This window comes from Rhinoderma darwinii, chromosome 11, assembly GCF_050947455.1.
Source record: "Rhinoderma darwinii isolate aRhiDar2 chromosome 11, aRhiDar2.hap1, whole genome shotgun sequence".
In the NCBI taxonomy this organism is placed as follows: Eukaryota; Metazoa; Chordata; class Amphibia; order Anura; family Rhinodermatidae; genus Rhinoderma; species Rhinoderma darwinii.
The window spans coordinates 30026659-30047150 of record NC_134697.1 but is presented as its reverse complement, the minus strand read 5'-3'; the positions used below and the strand labels follow the sequence as shown (position 1 = coordinate 30047150).

Sequence of the window (20492 nt, the reverse complement as noted above, 5' to 3'; positions counted from 1 at the left end):
TACCAGGGACTCATTAATAGAAATACACTTCTCGGGGTGTATGCTTGGGAAAACCGGGCACTGAAACGGTCTAATAGGGGTCTCCGTTTATACAAATGGTCAAAACTGGGGTCATCTCGGGGTGGGCACGGCTCATTATCAGTATAATGTAAGAAGCGAAGTATTGCCTCATTTATTTATTTTTTTAGGTTCCAGTTCAGTTCTGAAGTTGCTTTGAGGGGCCCATATATTAGAAACCCCTATCAAACACCCCATTTTAGAAACTAGACCCCTCAAAGTATTCACAACAGCATTTAGAAAGTTTATGAACCCTTTAGGTGTTTCACAAAAATTTAGAGCAAAGGAGAGGTGAAATTTAAATATTTTTTTTGTCAGAAAATCCTCTTTATACCATTTTTTTTATAACACAAAAGGATTTATCAGTGAAACGCAACTCAATACGTATTGCCCAGATTCTGTAGTTTAGAGAAATATCCCACATGTGGCCCTAGTGCGGTAATGGACTGAAGCGCCGGCCTCAGAAGCAAAGGTGCACCTAGTGGATTATGAGGCCTCTTTTTTATTAGGCACCATGTCCGGTTTGAAGAGGTCTTGTGGTGCCAAAACAGTAGAAAACACCCAAAAGTGACCCCATTTTGGAAACTAGACCCCTTGAGGAATCCATTGCAGTTTTCTTGGGGTGCATGCGGCTTTTTGATCAGTTTTTATTCTATTTTTAGGTGGCGTGGTGACTAAAAAAACGCAATTCTACTATTGTTTTTTTATTCTATTTTTTTTACAGCGTTCACCGTGCGCTATAAATGACATATTCACTTTATTCTGCGGGGCGATACGATTACGGCGATACCAGATGTTTATAGTTTTTTTTATGTCTTATGGCGTTTGCACAATAAAATACGTTTTGTAAAAAATCATTCACTTTTTGTGTTACCTTATTCTAAGAGCCAGAACGTTTTATTTTACAATCAATACAGCCGTGCGAGGACTTATTTTTTGCGTAATGAACTGTAGTTTCGATCAGGACCATTTTTCGGTACATGCGACTTTTTGATCTCTTTTTATTCCATTTTTTGGGAGGTGAAGTGACCAAACAATTGTGATTGTGGTTCGGTTTATTATTATTTTATTTTACGGCGTTCACCGTGCGGGATAAATAATGAAATAATTTTGTAGTTCAGGCCGTTACGGACGCGGCGATACCAATTATGTATAGTTTATTTGTTTGTTTATATATTTTTATTAATAATAAAGGACTGATAAGGGAAAAAGGGGGATTTTTACTTTTATTACTTTTAAATCTTTTATTTTCTTATTTTTACACATCTTTTTTTAACTTTTTTTTTACTTTATTACTTTGTCCCACTAGGGGACATGAGGGCAGGAGGCTCTGATCGCTATTCTAATACACTGCACTTCATGCGTAGTGCAGTGTATCAGAGCTGTCAGCTACTCACTGACAGCAAGCATAGTGGGTCCTGACGTTGTCAGGACCCACTAGGCTTCCGTCTATGGCATAGCCGGACGCCATTGTTTGGTGTCCGGTTGCCATAGTCACCATCGCCGGCCGCTATCGCGTAGCCGGCCGGCGATGGCAGCTTAACCCCTAAAAAGCCGCGATCTCTATAGAACGCGGCTTTTAAGGGGTTAATCAGCGGGGACACAGCGATCGGTCCCCGCTGTAGGAGCTGTAACAGCTGCTGAACAAGACAGCAGCGTCACAGCTCCTGTATGTGTCGGGAGGACGGCCGAAACGGCCGTTACTCCCGTGACGTACTATTACGGCATGGAGCGCGAACGATACAGCTGCCATGACGTAATAGTACGTCAAGGAGCGGGAAGGGGTTAAACAAGTAGATAGTAACAGCTTGATAAATTATAAAAGTTGCCATAACAGAATTTGGATGACCAATGTCCCTTTTAGTCAATTTAAAACAGTTACGTAGGAATTGTACCTACGATTCTGACTTTCAGACACAGAGTGAGACTTTGAAATACCGCAAGTAAGTATACTAGGAAGAATTAAAGAGCTCATATCTAATGGCAAAAAAGTCACCATAAAAAGAATGTTTACAACCAAAAACAAAATATTAAACAAAAAAAGGAAACCTTGATTACGATTTTATTACAACTTTTAATTGGAAAAAAAACCAAAATAAGAGATTTTAAATATGGATTTTTAGCACAGAATGATCCATTCATAATAGATATTATACCTGAACAACCAGATATTATGTTTCACGTTGCAAAAACTCTGAAAGATATGCTTTCACCGAGCACCTTGCACCCTATTTTACCAAAACGACCATAAATGACAAGTCATTAATTATCATTAATGACCATAAAACTATTGGGTCTTTGGATAACCATTAAACTGGAACTGGAAACAAAATCATTATACAGGAAAGAACCAGGAGGAAGGACAGGACTAGAATCCACATCATAAGCCGGGGTTTCACTGAACACAATAGCAAAACCTGATTTCAATTTGCTCAAAGATGCTTGGAAAAAAATATCTCAGTCAGAATATAAAATTATAGAATGCTTTACCTCAGTCTACATCAAACTTATTTGCAGGGGTGAACCTAGCCCCTCTGCTGCCTGAGGCGAACTATAAAAAGACCCCCCCCCCCAATCTATCAGAGTTTTTGTCATTACTATCTTTACACAACAAACACGCAGTATATACATTTTTTTAAATAGGAAAACATTTGTTGTTTATTTGTTAAAGTGCTGTTTAATGTATAGAAATGTATTTAAAGAATTCTACTTGCTGTATTACTTTAGTATCATAGATCAGCATCGCAGCATTAACACTGAAAATGGTTTAACACATCTTCTATGCCCCCTTTTTATTACCTAATTGACTTTTTTTTAGTGGCCCGGCGTGGACGGCATGATGCAATGACGTCATCGTGCCGGGCAGTTGACATCATCAGCGTGCTCCCAATCTCTTGTAGGCCTCAGGCCTAAACCAGGCTGTGGACTACAAGAGCAAACGGCGGAGCAGGGAGCCAATGGCCAGGGGTTGGCTGGCAAATTTTAGTCTGTGGGGCAAGCACACAGCCCTGGCCTAAGAGTAACGGCCCATTCTGGGGGCACTAGGCAATTGGCGAGTTTGCCCCCCTAAGGGCAGATTCAGACGAACGTTGCGTTTTTGCGTGCGCAAAAAACGCAGCGTTTTGCGCGCGCAAAAACCACTTGACAGCTGCGTGTGTCATCCGTGTATGATGCGCGGCTGCGTGATTTTCGCGCAGCCGCCATCATAGAGATGAGGCTAGTCGACGCCCGTCACTGTCCAAGGTGCTGAAAGCGCTAACTGATCGGCAGTAACTCTTTCAGCACCCTCGACAGTGAATGCCGAACACAACATCGAGAAACCTGTTAAAAAAAAAGAAAAAGTTCGTACTTACCGAGAACTTCCCTCCCGGCCCTTGCCTTGGTGACGCGTCCTTGGTGACGCGCCTCTCTTGACATCGGGCCCCACCTCCCTGGATAACGCGGCAGTCCATGTGACCGCTTCAGCCTGTGCTTGGCCTGTGATTGGCTGGAGCTGTCACTTGGACTGAATTGTCATCCCGGGAGGTCAGACTGGAGGAAGAAGCCGGGAGTTATCGGTAAGTCAGAACTTCGTTTTTTTTTTACAGGTTCATGTATATTGGGATCGGAAGTCACTGTCCATGGTGCTGAAACAGTTTAACTCTTTCAGCACCCTGGACAGTGACTATCTCCTGACGTCGCGTACCTGAATTTTTTTTGCCGGGTTCGGCCAAAACGAGTTCGGCCGAATCCGGTGAAGTTCGGTTCGGTTGTCCGGGTTCGCTCATCTCAAAGACACTCCGTTTGGATGTTTGGAAACAGAAAAGCACGTGGTGCTTTTCTGTTTACATTCATCCTTTTGACAGCTGGTGCGCTGTTTCAGTCGGTTCGCACGGAAGTGCTTCCGTGCGACCTGCGTGGCTTTCACGCACCCATTGACTTCAATGGGTGCGTGATGCGCGAAATACGCGGAGATATTGAGCATGTCACGCTTTTTGCGCAGCTGACAAACGCTGCGCAAAAAGCACGGACTGTCTGTACTGCCCCATAGACTTGTATTGGTCTGTGCGTGGCGCGTGAAAATCACGCGGCCCGCACGGACCCAATACACGCTCGTGTGAATCCCCCCCTAACACCGCTACGGAAGAACTCTGCTACCTGTCAACGGAAAAATCATCTGCCAGGAGGAAAAACTTTTCTTGGAGTACAAGAAAGCCTCACCTGGGAATTAGACTTTCTTGTACTCCGCCATGGGGAAACATTTTTCCCTCTGGTGGATGACTTTTCAGTTGATAGGTAGCAGAGTTACATGAAGGGGAATTTTTTTTCCTTAACCTCTAGTTTCTATTGTGGCAAATTATTTAATTTTTTATTTTTATACTGCTAACTTTTTTTTGGTAGGTTCCGCTGGATCGTTTGGACTACGTCATAGATTCATTGGACTACTTCGATGAGCTACTTTTAAATAAAAAAATAAAATGGTGAAAGAGGGTTGCATGGGGGAGTTTTGATCTCAATAAAATTATTTTTTTCTTATGTCTGTTTTTTTTAATACTTTATTATGGCCTTAGTAATGGCTGCTGTCTGATTGACTGCATTTAATTACTAAGGCTGGGGCTTAGCATTAGCCAGTAACAAGGCTATCACTAACCCCTATTATTGCCCCGGTTCCCACTGCCGCCAGGGATACCGGAAAGAGCCGAGTACGATCCAGTACCCGACCATCTGAAACGACGGTTAGGCAGCGGGTCGGGTACTGGATCGTACTGGGCTCTTCCCGGTACTCCTGGTGGCGGTGGGTACCGGAGTAATAATAGGGAGTTAGTGCTAGCCTTTTTACTGGCTTACACTAAGGCCCCTCTTAGTAATGGACGCTCTCAATCAGACAGCTGCCATTACTAAGGCAGTAATGAAGTATTTAAAAACAGAGACATAAAAATTTTTATTTTATTGAAATAACTCTTCCACACAATCCACTTTAAGCATTTTATTAAAAAAAAAAGAAAAAAAACTTAAATCAGCGAAGTAGTGCAACAAATCTACGACGTAGTCCATATGGTCCAGCGGAACCTGCAAAACAAAAATTTGCAGTATGAAAAATAAAAATAAAGATGGCTGCCCCCACAGAAGTACAAACATATGAATAAATAGTTACTTTAGGGAACATATTAAAATAATTAGAAAAAAATAGGCCCATAAAGTAAAATATATAAAATAAAAAATAAAAATAAAAATTATAACACCTTTCCTTTAAGCCCCATGCACACGGCAGTAAAAACGCCCGTAATTACGGGCCCATAGACTTGTGTTGGCCACGGGTACCTTCCTGTTTGCTTACGGGAAGGTGCCCGGGCCGTTGAAAAATATAGATCATGTCCTATTTCAGGCCGTAATTATGGCACGGGCAGGCCCATAGAAGTCCATGGGGCTCCCGTAATTATGGGTGGCTACGTGTGTGTACCCGTAATTACATGAGCGTTGCTAGGCGAAAACAGGGGATAGTCACTGTCCTGGGTGCTGAAAGAGTTAAACGATCAGTGCAGGAGAGAGAGAAGGGTCTGCACGGATCGACAGTAACTCTTTCAGCAGCCTGGACAGTGACTAACGCTGGACAGTGAGTAAAAACCTGCAACAAAAAAAAGTTCATACTTACCCAAAACTTATTTTTCTTTCTATCGCTGCGTTCCGCTGTGGAAATTCTGCCCAAGAAGGGCTGCCCCTTCTCTCTATCCAGCAATGATAGAGAGAAGAGGCTGCCGATCAGAGCTGGATAGAGAAAAGAGGCTGGCGATCAGTGCTAGATAGCGGGAAGGGGCTGCCGATTAGTGCAGTGCAATATAGCAGAGAAAACGGATCCGTAAATATGGGTGGAATAAGGGTGACAACTGACCCGTATTTATGCCAGTATTTACGGGAGGGAAAAAATATGATCGTATACATGGGGCCTTAAAGAGAACCTTTCACCTGCCCATACGTGTGCAGAATGTAATGGGCAGGGCTGCACAAACTCTGGGGCACTTTAAAAAAATTGCCTCTCCTCCTTCGTTATTTAGATATCGGTGCCGTAATATTTGGCGCCCGATATTTAAATAACCCCCTGAACTGTCAATGGGAAGGTAATTGGCATTGCTGTGACACTGTCCAATCAGCTACGGACAGTGTCACAGCAAGAGCTGGAGAGAGGAGAGCGTGTGCGCGCGAGCGCGCAGCTCCACCACCACTAGAGAACAGAAGAGGGGAAGAAGAGTGTGAATACTTTTTCTTCTGTTCCATGGCATCGGAGCTGTGTGCGCACGCTCTCACCCTTTAGCTCTCGGCAGACAATTACGACAAGACTAATGTCTCGCGTAGAATCACACAGTCTTGTACTTGCCTGCCGAGAGCTGAAGAGTGAGAGCGTGCGCGTGCACATGCTCTCCTCTCTCCAGCTCTTGCTGTTGACACTGGCCGTGGCTGATTGGACAGTGTCACAGTGATGTTACACGCCCCCTTGCCAATTACTGCCCCTATGACAGTTCATGGGGTTATTTAAATATCGGGTGCCAAATATTACGGCACCGATATCTAAATAAGGAAAGAGGGTAGGAAAAAAAATGTAAAGTGCTCCAGAGTTTGTGCAGCCCTGACCATTACATGCTGCACTCAAATGCACATCTATGGGCAGGCGAAAGGTTCTCTTTAAAGTGTAACAACTTTTTAAAAAACTTTTGACATGTCAGAAGTTTTAATCAGTGAGGTCCGAACACTGAGACCCCCCACTAGTTGCTAAAACGAAGCAGCAGAAGTGCTCGGGTGAGCGGTGTGCCGCTTCAATTCTGTTTGGCTTTCCTTGGAGCAGTGTACGGGCTCAATAGAAAGTCTATGAGTCCGTACAACGCTCACTCGGCTGAATATCAATCATAAATTAAGCGGCACAGCGCTCACCCGAGCACTTCTTCTGCTCGTTTTAGCGATCGGTGAGGGTCTCAGTGCTCGGTCCCTCACCGATGAAAACTTCTGACATGTCATTGTGACATGATAAAAGTTTAGTTACAGTTTAAAGTCTATGCACACCTTTAAAAACAAACATATATATATATATATATATATATATATATATATATATATATATATATATATATCAATGCGATTGGTGCAAGTTTTAATTACTTTTTATTGAAAATTATTGTTACTTTTTGAGATACAGCTGCTTAGTAACCTGTATACAGCGCATGCTGTATGTAGCGCTGAGACCTGAATCCATTAGGTCGCCTATTATCGATCACGTCTAAGTTATTAACTTAGATGTGATCGGTAACAGCTCAATCCTGCAGGGCCAGCTGACACTGAACCCCTCAGTCCCGCTGACCTGACGGATACAGGATTCAGCGCTATATACAGCTGCTCTGTATACAGGATACAAAGCAGCTGTATCTCAAAAAGTAAAAGTTATTTTTAATAAAAACTAATTAGAAAGTTGCACCAATCACACTGAAACCCCCCTTGCAGTATAATAACTACTGAGGGTGCTATGGGGGGATTATACTGCAAGGAGGATACTGTCTCTGACTGCTTTGGGGGAGCTATTTGGCGCTCAGTTACCTGCCCCCACTAATTTAATTAAGTGATGGGGGGGTTGTCTGAGCATCCTACTGACACTTGAGGGCTCTATGGGGCTGAATAATCCCCCCCTATAGAGCCCTCACTAATTACTATACTGCAAGGTGAGGGTCTGGGCGTTTAACTGACTTCTAAGGGCTCTAAGGGGGCGGATTCCCCTTAGAGTCCTCAGCCGTCAGTCAGACGCTCAGACCCGCTAAACTTGCAGTATGGTGGCTAGTGAGGACTCTATGGGGAAGATTATTCGGATTTATTCCCCCTTATAGAGCCGTCGGCTGTCAGTAAGATGCTCAGACCGCCCCTTGTAGAATCCCCCGCCCTTGAGTGTCGGCCGATCACTTTTGAATTAGCGGGGGCAGGTTTATGGGGAAGGATTATACTGCACTCAGCTTCCTGCCCCTACTAATTTAAAAGGGGTCGACCAACGCTGGGGGGGGGGCCGGGAGTATACTGCAAGGGGGGGTCTGGGCATTTTACTGACAGCAGAGGACTCTATAGGGGGGAATTATCCCCCCCATAGAGCCCTGGCTAGTTACTATACTGCAAGGTTAGGGGGGTCTGAGCATCCCCCCTATAGATCCCTCTGCAGTAAGTCAGAAGCTCAGACCGCCCACCCTATCCTTCCATTATAGTGATGTGAGGGCTCTATGGGGTGGATTATTGGCTGTCAGCAAAATGCCCAGACCCCCCTTGCAGTATACTCCCGGCCGACCGAGTTAAGGCAGGAACGTACCTCGTGCATCTCGTCACTTCTCCTCTTCACTCGACCGCTCCTCCTGCAGACCTGCTCCTCTCTGGCGGCGTGTGCTGCATACAGCATCAGAGAGGAGGAGGAGGAGGAGGAGTTTTACAGACGTGCCCATCATGCGGCACGTCTGCTAAGTCTGCATGCCCCCTCCCCCGGTCCAGTCCGTCCCTGGCTGAAAATGCCGCCCCCCATTTTCAGATAGGTGGCGCCAACTGAGACTGACGGCTCACCTCGCCTCATGGCAGGTGCGGCACTGCTTCTTTGAGGTAGGAATGGGAATAAGAGTTATTCAGGAGTGGAAAAATTGTTTAGGTTACAAGGTTGGGAAACACTTCCATGAGACATAACTAGAATTTGGAAGCAAGAAATGTATTACCAGTATAAGAATAAAGCATAGAAAGTGACGGAACCAAAGTACAAACCAGGAGCAGAAGAGAGGACCAAAGATTTTACCAAAATCAGGGAGGCTTGAATGGGTTCCTCTAACATCGGGCAAGGAATACAGGTTATCTCCTAATTGAAATAGACACTGGATGCCAAAGCAACCTGACATGACTGTGGAGTGGGTTTATGAGGCCAAGCGTAGTGACGTATTCAGTGAAGTGACTTAGGGTATGTTCACATGGCCTCTTTTCGGGCGTTTTTCGGACCGTAAACGCCCGAAAAATAGCCGAAAAATCGGAAGCAGAACTCCTCCAAACATCTGCCCATTGATTTCAATGGGAAAAACGGCGTTCTGTTCCGACGGAGCTGTTTTACATTGACTCTATAGAAAACAGCTCCAAAAACGGCCGTAAAAAACAGCGAAAATCGCAAGTGGCTTAAAAAACTTCTGAAAATCAGGAGCTGTTTTCTCTTGAGCTCCGTATTTTCAGCCGTTTTTGCGTTCGTGTGTGAACATACCCTAACTATAAACCATAGTGCAAATTAACCCCTTCCCGCTCCTTGACGTACTATTACGGCATGGCAGCTTTATCGTTCGCGCTCCATGCCGTAATAGTACGTCACGGGAGTAACGGCCGTTTCGGCCGTCCTCCCGACACATACAGGAGCTGTGACGCTGCTGTCTTGTTCAGCAGCTGTCACAGCTCCTACAGCGGGGACCGATCGCTGTGTCCCCGCTGATTAACCCCTTAAAAGCCGCGTTCTATAGAGATCGCGGCTTTTTAGGGGTTAAGCTGCCATCGCCGGCCTGCTACACGATAGCGGCCGGCGATGGTGACTATGGCAACCGGACACCAAACAATGGCGTCCGGCTATGCCATAGACGGAAGCCTAGTGGGTCCTGACAACGTCAGGACCCACTATGCTTGCTGTCAGTGAGTAGCTGACAGTTCTAATACACTGCACTACGCATGTAGTGCAGTGTATTAGAATAGCGATCAGGGCCTCCTGCCCTCATGTCCCCTAGTGGGACAAAGTAATAAAGTAAAAAAAAAGTTAAAAAAAGATGTGTAAAAATAAGAAAATAAAAGATTTAAAAGTATTAAAAGTAAAAATACCCCTTTTTCCCTTATCAGTCCTTTATTATTAATAAAAATATATAAACAAACAAATAAAGTATACATAATTGGTATCGCCGCGTCCGTAACGGCCTGAACCACAAAATTATTTCATTATTTATCCCGCACGGTGAACGCCGTAAAATAAAATAATAATAAACCGTACCACAATCACAATTCTTTGGTCACTTCACCTCCCAAAAAATGGAATAAAAAGAGATCAAAAAGTCGCATGTACCTAAAAATGGTACTGATCGAAACTACAGTTCGTTACGCAAAAAATAAGTCCTTGCACGGCGTTATTGATTGAAAAATAAAAAAGTTCTGGCTCTTAGAATAAGGTAACACAAAAAGTGAATGATTGTTTACAAAACGTATTTTATTGTGCAAACGCCATAAGACATAAAAAAAAACTATAAACATCTGGTATCGACGTAATCGTATCGCCCCGCAGAATAAAGTGAATATGTCATTTATAGCGCACGGTGCACGCTGTAAAAAAAAAAAGAATAAAAAAACAACAGTAGAATTGCTGTTTTTTAGTCACCACGCCACCTAAAAATAGAATAAAAACTGATCAAAAAGTCGCATGCACCGCAAGAAAACTACAATGGATTCCTCAAGGGGTCTAGTTTCCAAATTGGGGTCACTTTTGGGGGGTTCCCAATGTTTTGGCACCACCAGACCTCTTCAATCCGGACATGGTGCCTAATAAAAAAGAGGCCTCAAAATCAACTAAGTGCTCCTTTGATTCGGAGGCCAGTGCTTCAGTCCATTACCGCACTAGGGCCACATGTGGGATATTTCTCAAAACTGCAGAATCTGGGCAATACGTATTAAGTTGCGTTTCTCTGATAAATCCTTTTGTGTTATAAAAAAAATGGTATAAAGAGGATTTTCTGACAAAAAAAATATGTAAATTTCACCTCTACTTTGCTCTAAATTTCTGTGAAACACCTAAAGGGTTCATAAACTTTCTAAATGCTGTTGTGAATACTTTGAGGGGTCTAATTTCTAAAATGGGGTGTTTGATAGGGGTTTCTAATATATGGACCCCTCAAAGCAACTTCAGAACTGAACTGGAACCTAAAAAAAAAAAAATGAGGCAATACTTCGCTTCTTACATTATACTGATAATGAGCCGTGCCCACCCCGAGATGACCCCAGTTTTGACCGTTTGTATAAACGGAGACCCCTATTAGACCGTTCCAGTGCCCGGTTTTCCCAAGCATACACCCCCGAGAAGTGTATTTCTATTGATGAGTCCCTGGTACATTTTAAATGGAGGGTTCAATTCCGAGAGTACCTGCCGGGTAAGAGGGCAAGGTATGGCGTGAAGATGTATAAGCTGTGCGAGAGTGCATCAGGGTATACCTACAGGTTTAGACTATATGAAGGAAAGGCCACCCCCAAACCAGACTGCATCCTGGACTACAATAGGTACATGGGAGGGATGGACTTGTCAGATCAAATCCTGAAGCCCTACAGCGCTATGCGGTGTGGTATAAGAAGCTGGCCGGGCACATCATACAGATGGCTTTGTACAATGCGTACGTGCTGCATCGATGTGCAGGCCAGACGGGAACTTTCCTGGAATTTCAAGAGGTGATTATCAAGAACCTAATCTTTAGGGACCAAGAAGGGGGGGCACCCAGTACTTCTGGAAGCGGGGCCACACGCATCGTACCAGGGCGGCAACACTTTCCAGGAGAAGTTCCCCAAACTGGCAAGAAGGGAAATAGTCAATAGAGGTGCAAAGTCTGCTATAAGAGGGCGATAAGGGATGACACCATATATCAATGTGACACGTGTCCCGAATAACCAGAGCTCTGTATGAAAGAGTGTTTTAAAATTTATCATACATCCCTTGGTTTATAATTTACCCCAATTTTACTTACCCTGATGCACTCCGCACAGCTTATCCCCCCTCGTCTTTCCCCTCTGAGCCCTGCTGTGTGCCCAGGCAGCTGATAACAGCCACATGTAGGGTATTGCCATACCCGGGAGAACCCACATTACAGTTTATGGGGTGTAGGTCTCCGGTCAAAATGCTCACTACACCTCTAGATGAATGCCTTAAGGGTGTAGTTTTTAAAACGGGGTCACTTCTTGCGGGTTTCAACTGTACTGGTACCTCAGGGGCTTCTGCATACATGACTTCGCACTAGAAAATCCCCAGTAGGCCAAATGGTGGTCCTTTCCTTCTGAGCCCTCCCATGGGCCCAAACGGCAGTTTATCACCACAAATGGGGTATTGCCGCACTCAGGACAAATTGGGCAACAAAATGGAGTATTTTATTTCTTGTGAAAATAAGAATTTTTGAGCTAAAATGACATATTATTGGAAAAAATATATATTTTTTTAATTCCCAGCCCAATTCAAATAAGTTCTGTGAAGAAACTATGGAGTCTAAATGGTCACATTACCCATAAATGAATTCCTTGAGGGGTGTAGTTTCCAAAATGGGGTCACTTCTGGTGGGTTTCCATTGCTTTGATAGCTCTGGGGCTCTGCAAATGCGACATGGCACCCGAAAACCAAACCAGCAAAATCTGTACTCCAAAGAACACACAGCGCTCCTTCCCTTCTGAGGCCTCCCATGGGCCCAAACGGCAGTTTATTGCCACAAATGGGGTATTGCTGCACTCAGGAGAAATTGGGCAACAAAATTGAGCATTTTGTTCCCTGCGAAAATAAGAAATTTTGATGAAATTTTTTCCAATAAGATGTAATTTTTTATTTTTTTAATGTCACAGCCCAATTGAAATAGGTGCTGTGAAAAAACTGTGTGCTCAAAATGCTAACAAACATAAATGAATTCCTTGAGGGGTGTAGTTTCCAAAATGGGGTAACTTTTGGTGGGTTTCCATTGCTTTGATACCCCTGAGGCTCTGCAAATGCGACATGGCACCCGAAAACCAATCCAGCAAAATCTGGACTCCAACAAACATATAGCGCTCCTTTCCTTCTGAGCCCTCCCATGGGCCCAAACGGCAGTTTATCACCACAAATGGGGTATTGCCACACTAAGGACAAATTGGGCAACCAAATGGGGTATTTTGTTCCCTGTGAAAATAAGAAATTTTGATCACAAATGACATTTTATTGGAAAAATGACATTTTTTTCATTTCACAGCCCAATTCAAATACGTGCTGTGAAAAAACTGTGCGGTCAAAATGGTAACAACAACCATAAATGAATTCCTCGAGGGGTGTAGTTTCCAAAATGGGGTCACTATTGGGGGATTCCTACTGTTTTGGCACCTCAACACCTCTTCAAACCTGGCATGCTGCCTAAAATATATTCTAATAAAAAAGAGGACTCAAAATGCACTAGGTGCCTCTTTGCTTCTAGGGCTTGTGTTTTAGTCCACGAGCGCAGTAGGGCCACATGTGGGACATTTCTAAAAACTGAAGAATCTGGACAATACATATTTAGTAGTGTTTCTCTGGTAAAACCTTCTGTGTTACAGAAAAAAAAATGAATAAAATTGAAATTCAGCAAGAAAAATGAAATTTGCAAATTTCACCTCCACTTTGCTTTAATTCCTGTGAAATGCCTGAAGGGTTAAAAAAACTTTCTAAATGCTGTTTTGAATACTTTGAGGGGTCTAGTTTTTAAAATGGGGTGTTTTATCAGGGTTTCTAATACATAGGCCCCACAAAGCCACTTCAGAACTCAAGAGGTACCTTAAAAAAAAGGCATTTGAAATTTTCTTAAAAATATGAGAAATTGCTGTTTATGTTCTAAGCCTTGTAACGTCCAAGAAAAATAAAAGAATGTTCAAAAAACGATGCCAATCTAAAGTAGACATATGGGAAATGTGAAGTAGTAACTATTTTGGGTGGTATAACCGTCTGTTTTACAAGCAGATGCATTTAAATTCAGAAAAATGCAATTTTTTCAAAATTTTCTCTCAATTTTGCAATTTTTCACCAATAAACACTGAATATATCGACCAAATTTTACCACGAACATGAAGCCCAATGTGTCACGGGAAAACAATCTCAGAATCGCTTGGATAGGTTTAAGCATTCCGACGTTATTACCACATAAAGTGAAATATGTCAGATTTGAAAATGGGCTCTGAGCCTTAAGGCCAAAACTAGGCTGCGTCCTTAAGGGGTTAAAAGCCATGATATGATATGATATATTGTTATATATTAAAATTAAAAGCCATGATGTGATATATTGTTATATACTGTCTTTCTTTAAAAGCCATATTTAGCATAGGTCACTGGATATATTAAAATACTTTATTTACTTAACTTTATGAAGTTAACTTTCAGAAATACTGTCCATATTTGTCACTATCAAACGATGGCAGCAAATATATTTTAGTAGCAACAAAAATTGAATCTCTCATCCTTCACTTAGTCATTTTTACTCCTTTCGGATCTTTATCTTGTAGTGAAAATTTAGGAAAGGCGAAGATTAAATACACCCGTGTTTATTTACCAAATCATTTCTTTCATTTATCATTTTAATATGTATGTGTGTTTTGTAAAGCTTTGAATATTTTACTCTGCTCTGCCAAAATAATGTATACTTTCCTAGATTGCATCAAGGATTTAGATTTTTCACATGAATCAATGCCAATATTGGAGCAGTCCCTGTAACATGGGGGTAGACTTCTGTTGTTATTTTAGATAAGCAATCATATACATATTGTCCAAATATGTGTGCCATGTATCGAGATATGGACCCTTGTTGTTTCAGTAGGGTTGGCTCTGACTGATCCATGACACAGAGTCTGAGGTATCTTTGCATTCTTTATACTTAAAGTGAATCTCATCTATTCATCATTATGTAATTTTTAGGTCTAAAATTCAGTGTTAATATATTGTTATTGTGGCAAGAGCTCCATTTTTTTTGGGTACAGAGCTCCAGATCCCTTCATAGACATAGAGCTAAATGATTCAAGATTCTTGCAGCCACCACTAGGGGGAGTTAAGCAGATGATTGCATACTGTTTATACAATGAACTCAATAATATGACATCATGCAGTGAGCTCCTCCTAGTGGTGACAGCAGGCAGTCGCAAGTTTATTGTTTATTTTTTTATCAATAAAACTTTTATTGCGTTTGAACTTGATATAAAAATATAACAAGTAGCCTCCAACAAGAGGCATATATATGAGAAACAACATAACAAATTAACATCTACAGATGCATATACAAATGAGATCATACATGAAATCCAGTGTTGTAGCATAGATATACAAGTCTATTCCATTGCATTGCCCAATATCAAACAATAATCATTCAGAATATCCAGAAATCTCTACTAATATAACTTGAGAGGAATCCCCATTTGTATTTTAAACAGAGAATAAAGAGGATGAGAAAAGAGGGTTAGGGAGCAGGAGTAGACTCCAAGAATACTGACCAATCCCTCCATTGCATAGTGAATTTCTCAAACACATGTGTCCTAATGGCCTAATGTGTCCTACATAAGGAGATCGGCGCTATAATGTAGGTGACAGCAGTGCTTTTTATTTTAAAAAATGATCTATTTTTACCACTTTATTAGCGTTTTTATATTTATGCTAATGAGTTGCTTAATGCCCAAGTGGGCGTATTTTTACTTTAGACCATGTGGGCGTTGTACAGAGGAGTGTATGACGCTGACCAATCAGCATCATTCACTCCTCTTCATTTATTTACACAGCACATAGGGATCCTGTTAGATCCTTATGTGCTGTCTTATACTAACACATTAACAATACTGAAGTGTTTAGACAGTGAATAGACATTCCACGGGATGTCTATTCACAATCTCTGCATTTCGTTACTGTTTCTATGGTAGTTACAGCAGAGGAAGCGTGATCTCGTTCTAACCTGTCATTTACCGCGTAATCTCGCGAGATTACGCATCCTCTGCTGTAACTACCACAGACAGAGTAACGAAGTGCAGAGATTGTGAATAGACATCCCGTGGAATTTCTATTCACTGTCTAAACACTTCAGTATTGTTATTAATGTGTTAGTATAAGACAGCACATAAGGATCTAGCAGGATCCCTATGCGCTGAGTAAATGAATGGAGAGGAGTGAATGACGCTTATTGGTCACTGATTGGTCAGCATCATACACTCCCCTGTACAACGCCCACTTGGTCTAAAGTAAAAACACGCCCACTTGGGCATTAAGCAACTCATTAGCATAAATCTAAAAACGCTAATAAAGTGGTAAAAATAGATAGTTTTTTTTTTAAATAAAAAGCACTGCTGTGACCTACATTATAGCACCCATCTCCTTATGTAGGAGATATGGCACTTATAATGTGGTGACAGATACTCTTTAAGTACAATACTTATTTATAATATAAATACGTTATTCATTTCAGGCACTTAAAAATATATTAGTGTTACATTTTGGGTTTATTTGCTTTTACTTTTATCATATTGTTCAAAGGGAATGTATCATGTATTACATTTTAGTTTCATTAATTAAATGTAAGTCTGTAGAAGAGAAATAATGTTGTAGCTATTAATTTCTTTATTATTAATATAGGAGGAAAAGACTTTCTTCCAGTATGGACTGTACAGCAGGATGTGTGTGCCTTATGGCAGCTGCAATGAATGGGAGTTAATTGACGAAGAAATGTCATAGACTATTAAAATCTTCTGGAAGTAATAGAGTACAGCACCCTCCCCCAGGGACCAGGGAGTGACAGGGGAGCGGCATACAGAGCCTTTTCTTTGTGTGATTTAATCCCCTGCCCTCTGCTGATTGTCCCAGTCTACACTGCAAAGCAGACTATTGAGCCCCCTCCGACAACAGTAGTGACAGCCTATGTGTTGGCACTAGAGGCCAGTGTGACAACAAAAATATGACAAGATTTCTTTTTATGTACACAGTCACATAAAAATAACGAAAAAAAAATTATGTTATAATAAAAGCCTGTTTTAAATTTTAAATTCTAATGATACATTCCCTTTAATAATTCATGTATTTTTTTTAATCGAATTTAGAATCCCATCTACAGTAACTAATCAATTATTATCTAACCAGCCGTATAGAAAGTTGTAGAAAAAGTTTGGCAAAAAAGGATGTTGCTGATTGTGATGTTTCGTAGCCGAGTTCTTCAGGGCGGGGGCCCTTAGTTCTATAACTCAGCACAGTTATTCCTGCACTTCTCAATATCTATCTATCTATCTATCTATCTATCTATCTATCTATCTATCTATCTATCTATCTATCTATCTATCATCTATCTATCTATCTATCTATCTATCTATCTATCTATCTATCTATCTATCTATCTATCTATCTATCTATCTATCTATCTATCTATCTATCTACCTACCTACCTACCTACCTACCTATCTATCTATCTATCTATCTATCTATCTATCTATCTATCTATCTATCTATCTATCTATCTATCTATCTATCTATCTATCTATCTATCTATCTATCTATCTATCATCTATCTATCTATCATCTATCTATCTATCTATCTATCTATCTATCTATCTATCTATCTATCTATCTATCTATCTATCTATCTATCTATCTATCTATCTATCTATCTATCTATCTATCTCTCATATCTATCATCTATCTATCTATCTATCTATCTATCTATCTATCTATCTATCTATCTATCTATCTATCTATCTATCTATCTATCTATCTATCTATCTATCTATCTATCTATCTATCTATCTAACTATCTATAATTTATCTATCTATCTTCGAAGTGTGTTTAAAAAAAAATAAAATATATATATATATATATTTGTCTTCAAGCCATTTGCTGGAGGATAATATCCAAATGTTTTAGGGCGTGTTCATATCCCCAGTCGACTGCGCTATTGATTTGATCCAAAACGACGGAACTCTGTCACAACGGTGACAGACAGAAACCATTAGCTAGGTTTCCGTCACCATTGAGTTCAATGGTGAGGGAAACGTAAGCTAAGGATTCCATTTGACTTTCCGCTGAGGGGTTATCCCGATGGAAACCTCAGACGGAACCCCTCAGACGCTGATGTGAACAGGCTCTTACCTACTGTAAGTTTGGCATAAATATTGTTCTGCATCCACTGCTTTAGCGCTTGAACTTCTATAATGCAAAATACTCCCAATGTCCAACCAATGCTTATAAAGGTAGAGTCAATGAATTTAATTTGGTGACAATAATAAAACTTATAAGTATAATTACTTCTCTAAAGTATGTAGCATGTCACATATAACTGAAAGACACAGCATGCCCAAGAAAATCCAAGCACAATATGCTGAGACTTGTAGTTTATCTGTAGCTGCTGTCTATTTCCCCTTTAACTGATTTTTTTTTTTGTGATGTATGTTCTTTAAAATTACGCTATTGAGGCTACAAAGTAACTTAATAGGACATATTGGTTCACAGCATGATATGTCATGCTATGTCATAGCCCGTAGACTAGCTCTGAGTCAAACAACCAGTTTAGTGCAATGCAAGCGTGTCATGATAGCAGGCATAAAATTACAGCTATGCTGACCTACAACAATTACCTACATGGTACTGCATGCCATGGAACATGCTACAATTTTTTTCTCACAGATTTTGACGGAATCCATGAAAAAAAACCCATTTGTGGGCCTGCCTTAGTAAAAATTGGAAGTACATGGAGGTACAGTGTGAGCCAATAGAGGGCTACGGGAGCCGCGTTGCGGATCCGTACACAATAGATCCATAATAATACATTTTTGTGCCGTTTGGTAGAATAGCCCAGCGGACCTGTCACTATAATATGCTTCCCTTATAAAGGTCAACATATTCTGGTGATAGATTCACATTAAAACTGATCTTAGCCCAATATCAAATATTTGAGTCCGTTATGTTTGTGACTTCTTCTTATACTTACATTATAGCAGCCATTTTTAGAAGCTATGAGGCCATAATTCTGTCACAGAGCCACAGATTCCCATGGCCTGATTTATGGCAGACTATATATGGCAGACTAGGAGTGAAAAGTAGACAAAATAGGTATGACATTAGTTTTTCCCTTCTCTCTTTCTTCAGGATGCACTTGATATTTTGGCCGAAAATTATGAGTTTTGGGAAAACAAAGGGCCCCGTGTGAAATTTCTAAGAGCATCTTCAGTCCTGAAATCACTTCAGTCTCCTATTGTTTCCATGAATGACCTGGAAGGACTGCCTCTCTTAGGGGATGAGATCAAGCATATTATTGAGGTAGGGGATGTGTGATTTGGAATGGGTAATATTCACATGGAAAATATACGTAAAATCAAAAAAGAATATAATATTTATCATCATCATAAAACTGAAAAAATAAAATCATAAGGCAGGAACAAGTTCCTTTTCAATGTGAAAATCAAAAGGTGTGTTTAGATGGTAGTTTAATGAGATTGTGTGGGTGTCGAGGAAGTACACCTCTTGTTGTAATGCCATTTTAATATTGGGAACTATTTAACTTGAAGTCTCTTATAGATATGAGAAGGTTTGCTGACATTTGCAACTTTGAAAATAGTTTTGGCTAAAAATATCCTACCGATTTTTGTCTACAGCTCATATGCAGGCCTATGTGTCTCCATGCTTACAGACTACAAACACGCACAGTATGTCGTCTAATTCTGCTGTCGTGTGTTTCTGACCCCTTGATTATATATAGTATATTAGTCACTTTGGAGTGATATAATAAGTATATCTTGCACTATGCAAATCAAAATGGCTCCTCATCATTTGCTACACAATAGGGGTACAATCTGTAGTTTACTTTTTTGATTTAGTGTTATTGTTATTGTTTCCGTTTGTTATATACACTCTTTATATTCATTTTATTATTTCGTTTTCTGCATTTTGTAATCAGTGGCATCTCTGGTTAATGTTACTAAGCTATCTGACGTGAAAAATTGCAACAAACACAGGATTTCTAAAAAAGGGCTCCTCATAAATATTCATTATGGGTTCAACCACTGCCTACCACTTTCAGAATACATTACTTAATAGATACCTTTATATACTGACAGCTGATTGGCCTACCATGTGACCTTTTGAGTAGCAGTGAACATGATTGGACAAAGACCTCATTGAACTCTACAAATCTACAAACTTGACCTCATAGACTTGTTCCGAGATAGAGAAACTTTTCGCACCTCATATGCATATGACAGAGCTGCGAACATGGCACCTGTACGGTGGTACATAGAGTCGCTATGGCCATGCCATAGGCTCCCACTTGCCAGCATATGGTATATCCATAGGCCATCTTACAATGGACATATTTTCCCTAGAAGAAATGCTTCTAGGGGAGAATAGGTCCTATAATATGGCATAAATTGAGCATGACAATTTTTTTTATGTTAGATTCATATAATTATACAGAGCCATAATATGGCACCCATAGCATTATCTGGGACCATACTCTACCTAGGGACGCAACTGGAAGTTCCTGGGTCCCAATGCAAAATCTATAACTGGACACCTTTTACCATTTGTAATACGGTTATCTACTTTGGGGCTGCCTTAGGCCCCAGGATCCGCTTGCGACTGCTACTATGGCACCCCCTATAACTACACCCCTAACTATACCTCCGTTTGCCCTTGATTTCATACAGATACATATAAGTATGGAGTTACAGTATGGGCCCATTG

General features: G+C 41.0%; 1 protein-coding gene across 2 annotated transcripts in view; it reads left to right on the top strand.

Annotated features, from left to right (window-relative positions):
* DNTT (DNA nucleotidylexotransferase) overlaps window positions 1-20492 on the top strand; it is a 213220-nt gene that overhangs the window by 59033 nt on the left and 133695 nt on the right. For both annotated transcript variants that reach the window (XM_075843235.1, XM_075843234.1), the window contains exon 4: window positions 18900-19070. In XM_075843235.1, the coding sequence (XP_075699350.1) occupies window positions 18900-19070 (171 nt within the window). The remainder of the gene's footprint in view (window positions 1-18899; window positions 19071-20492) is intronic.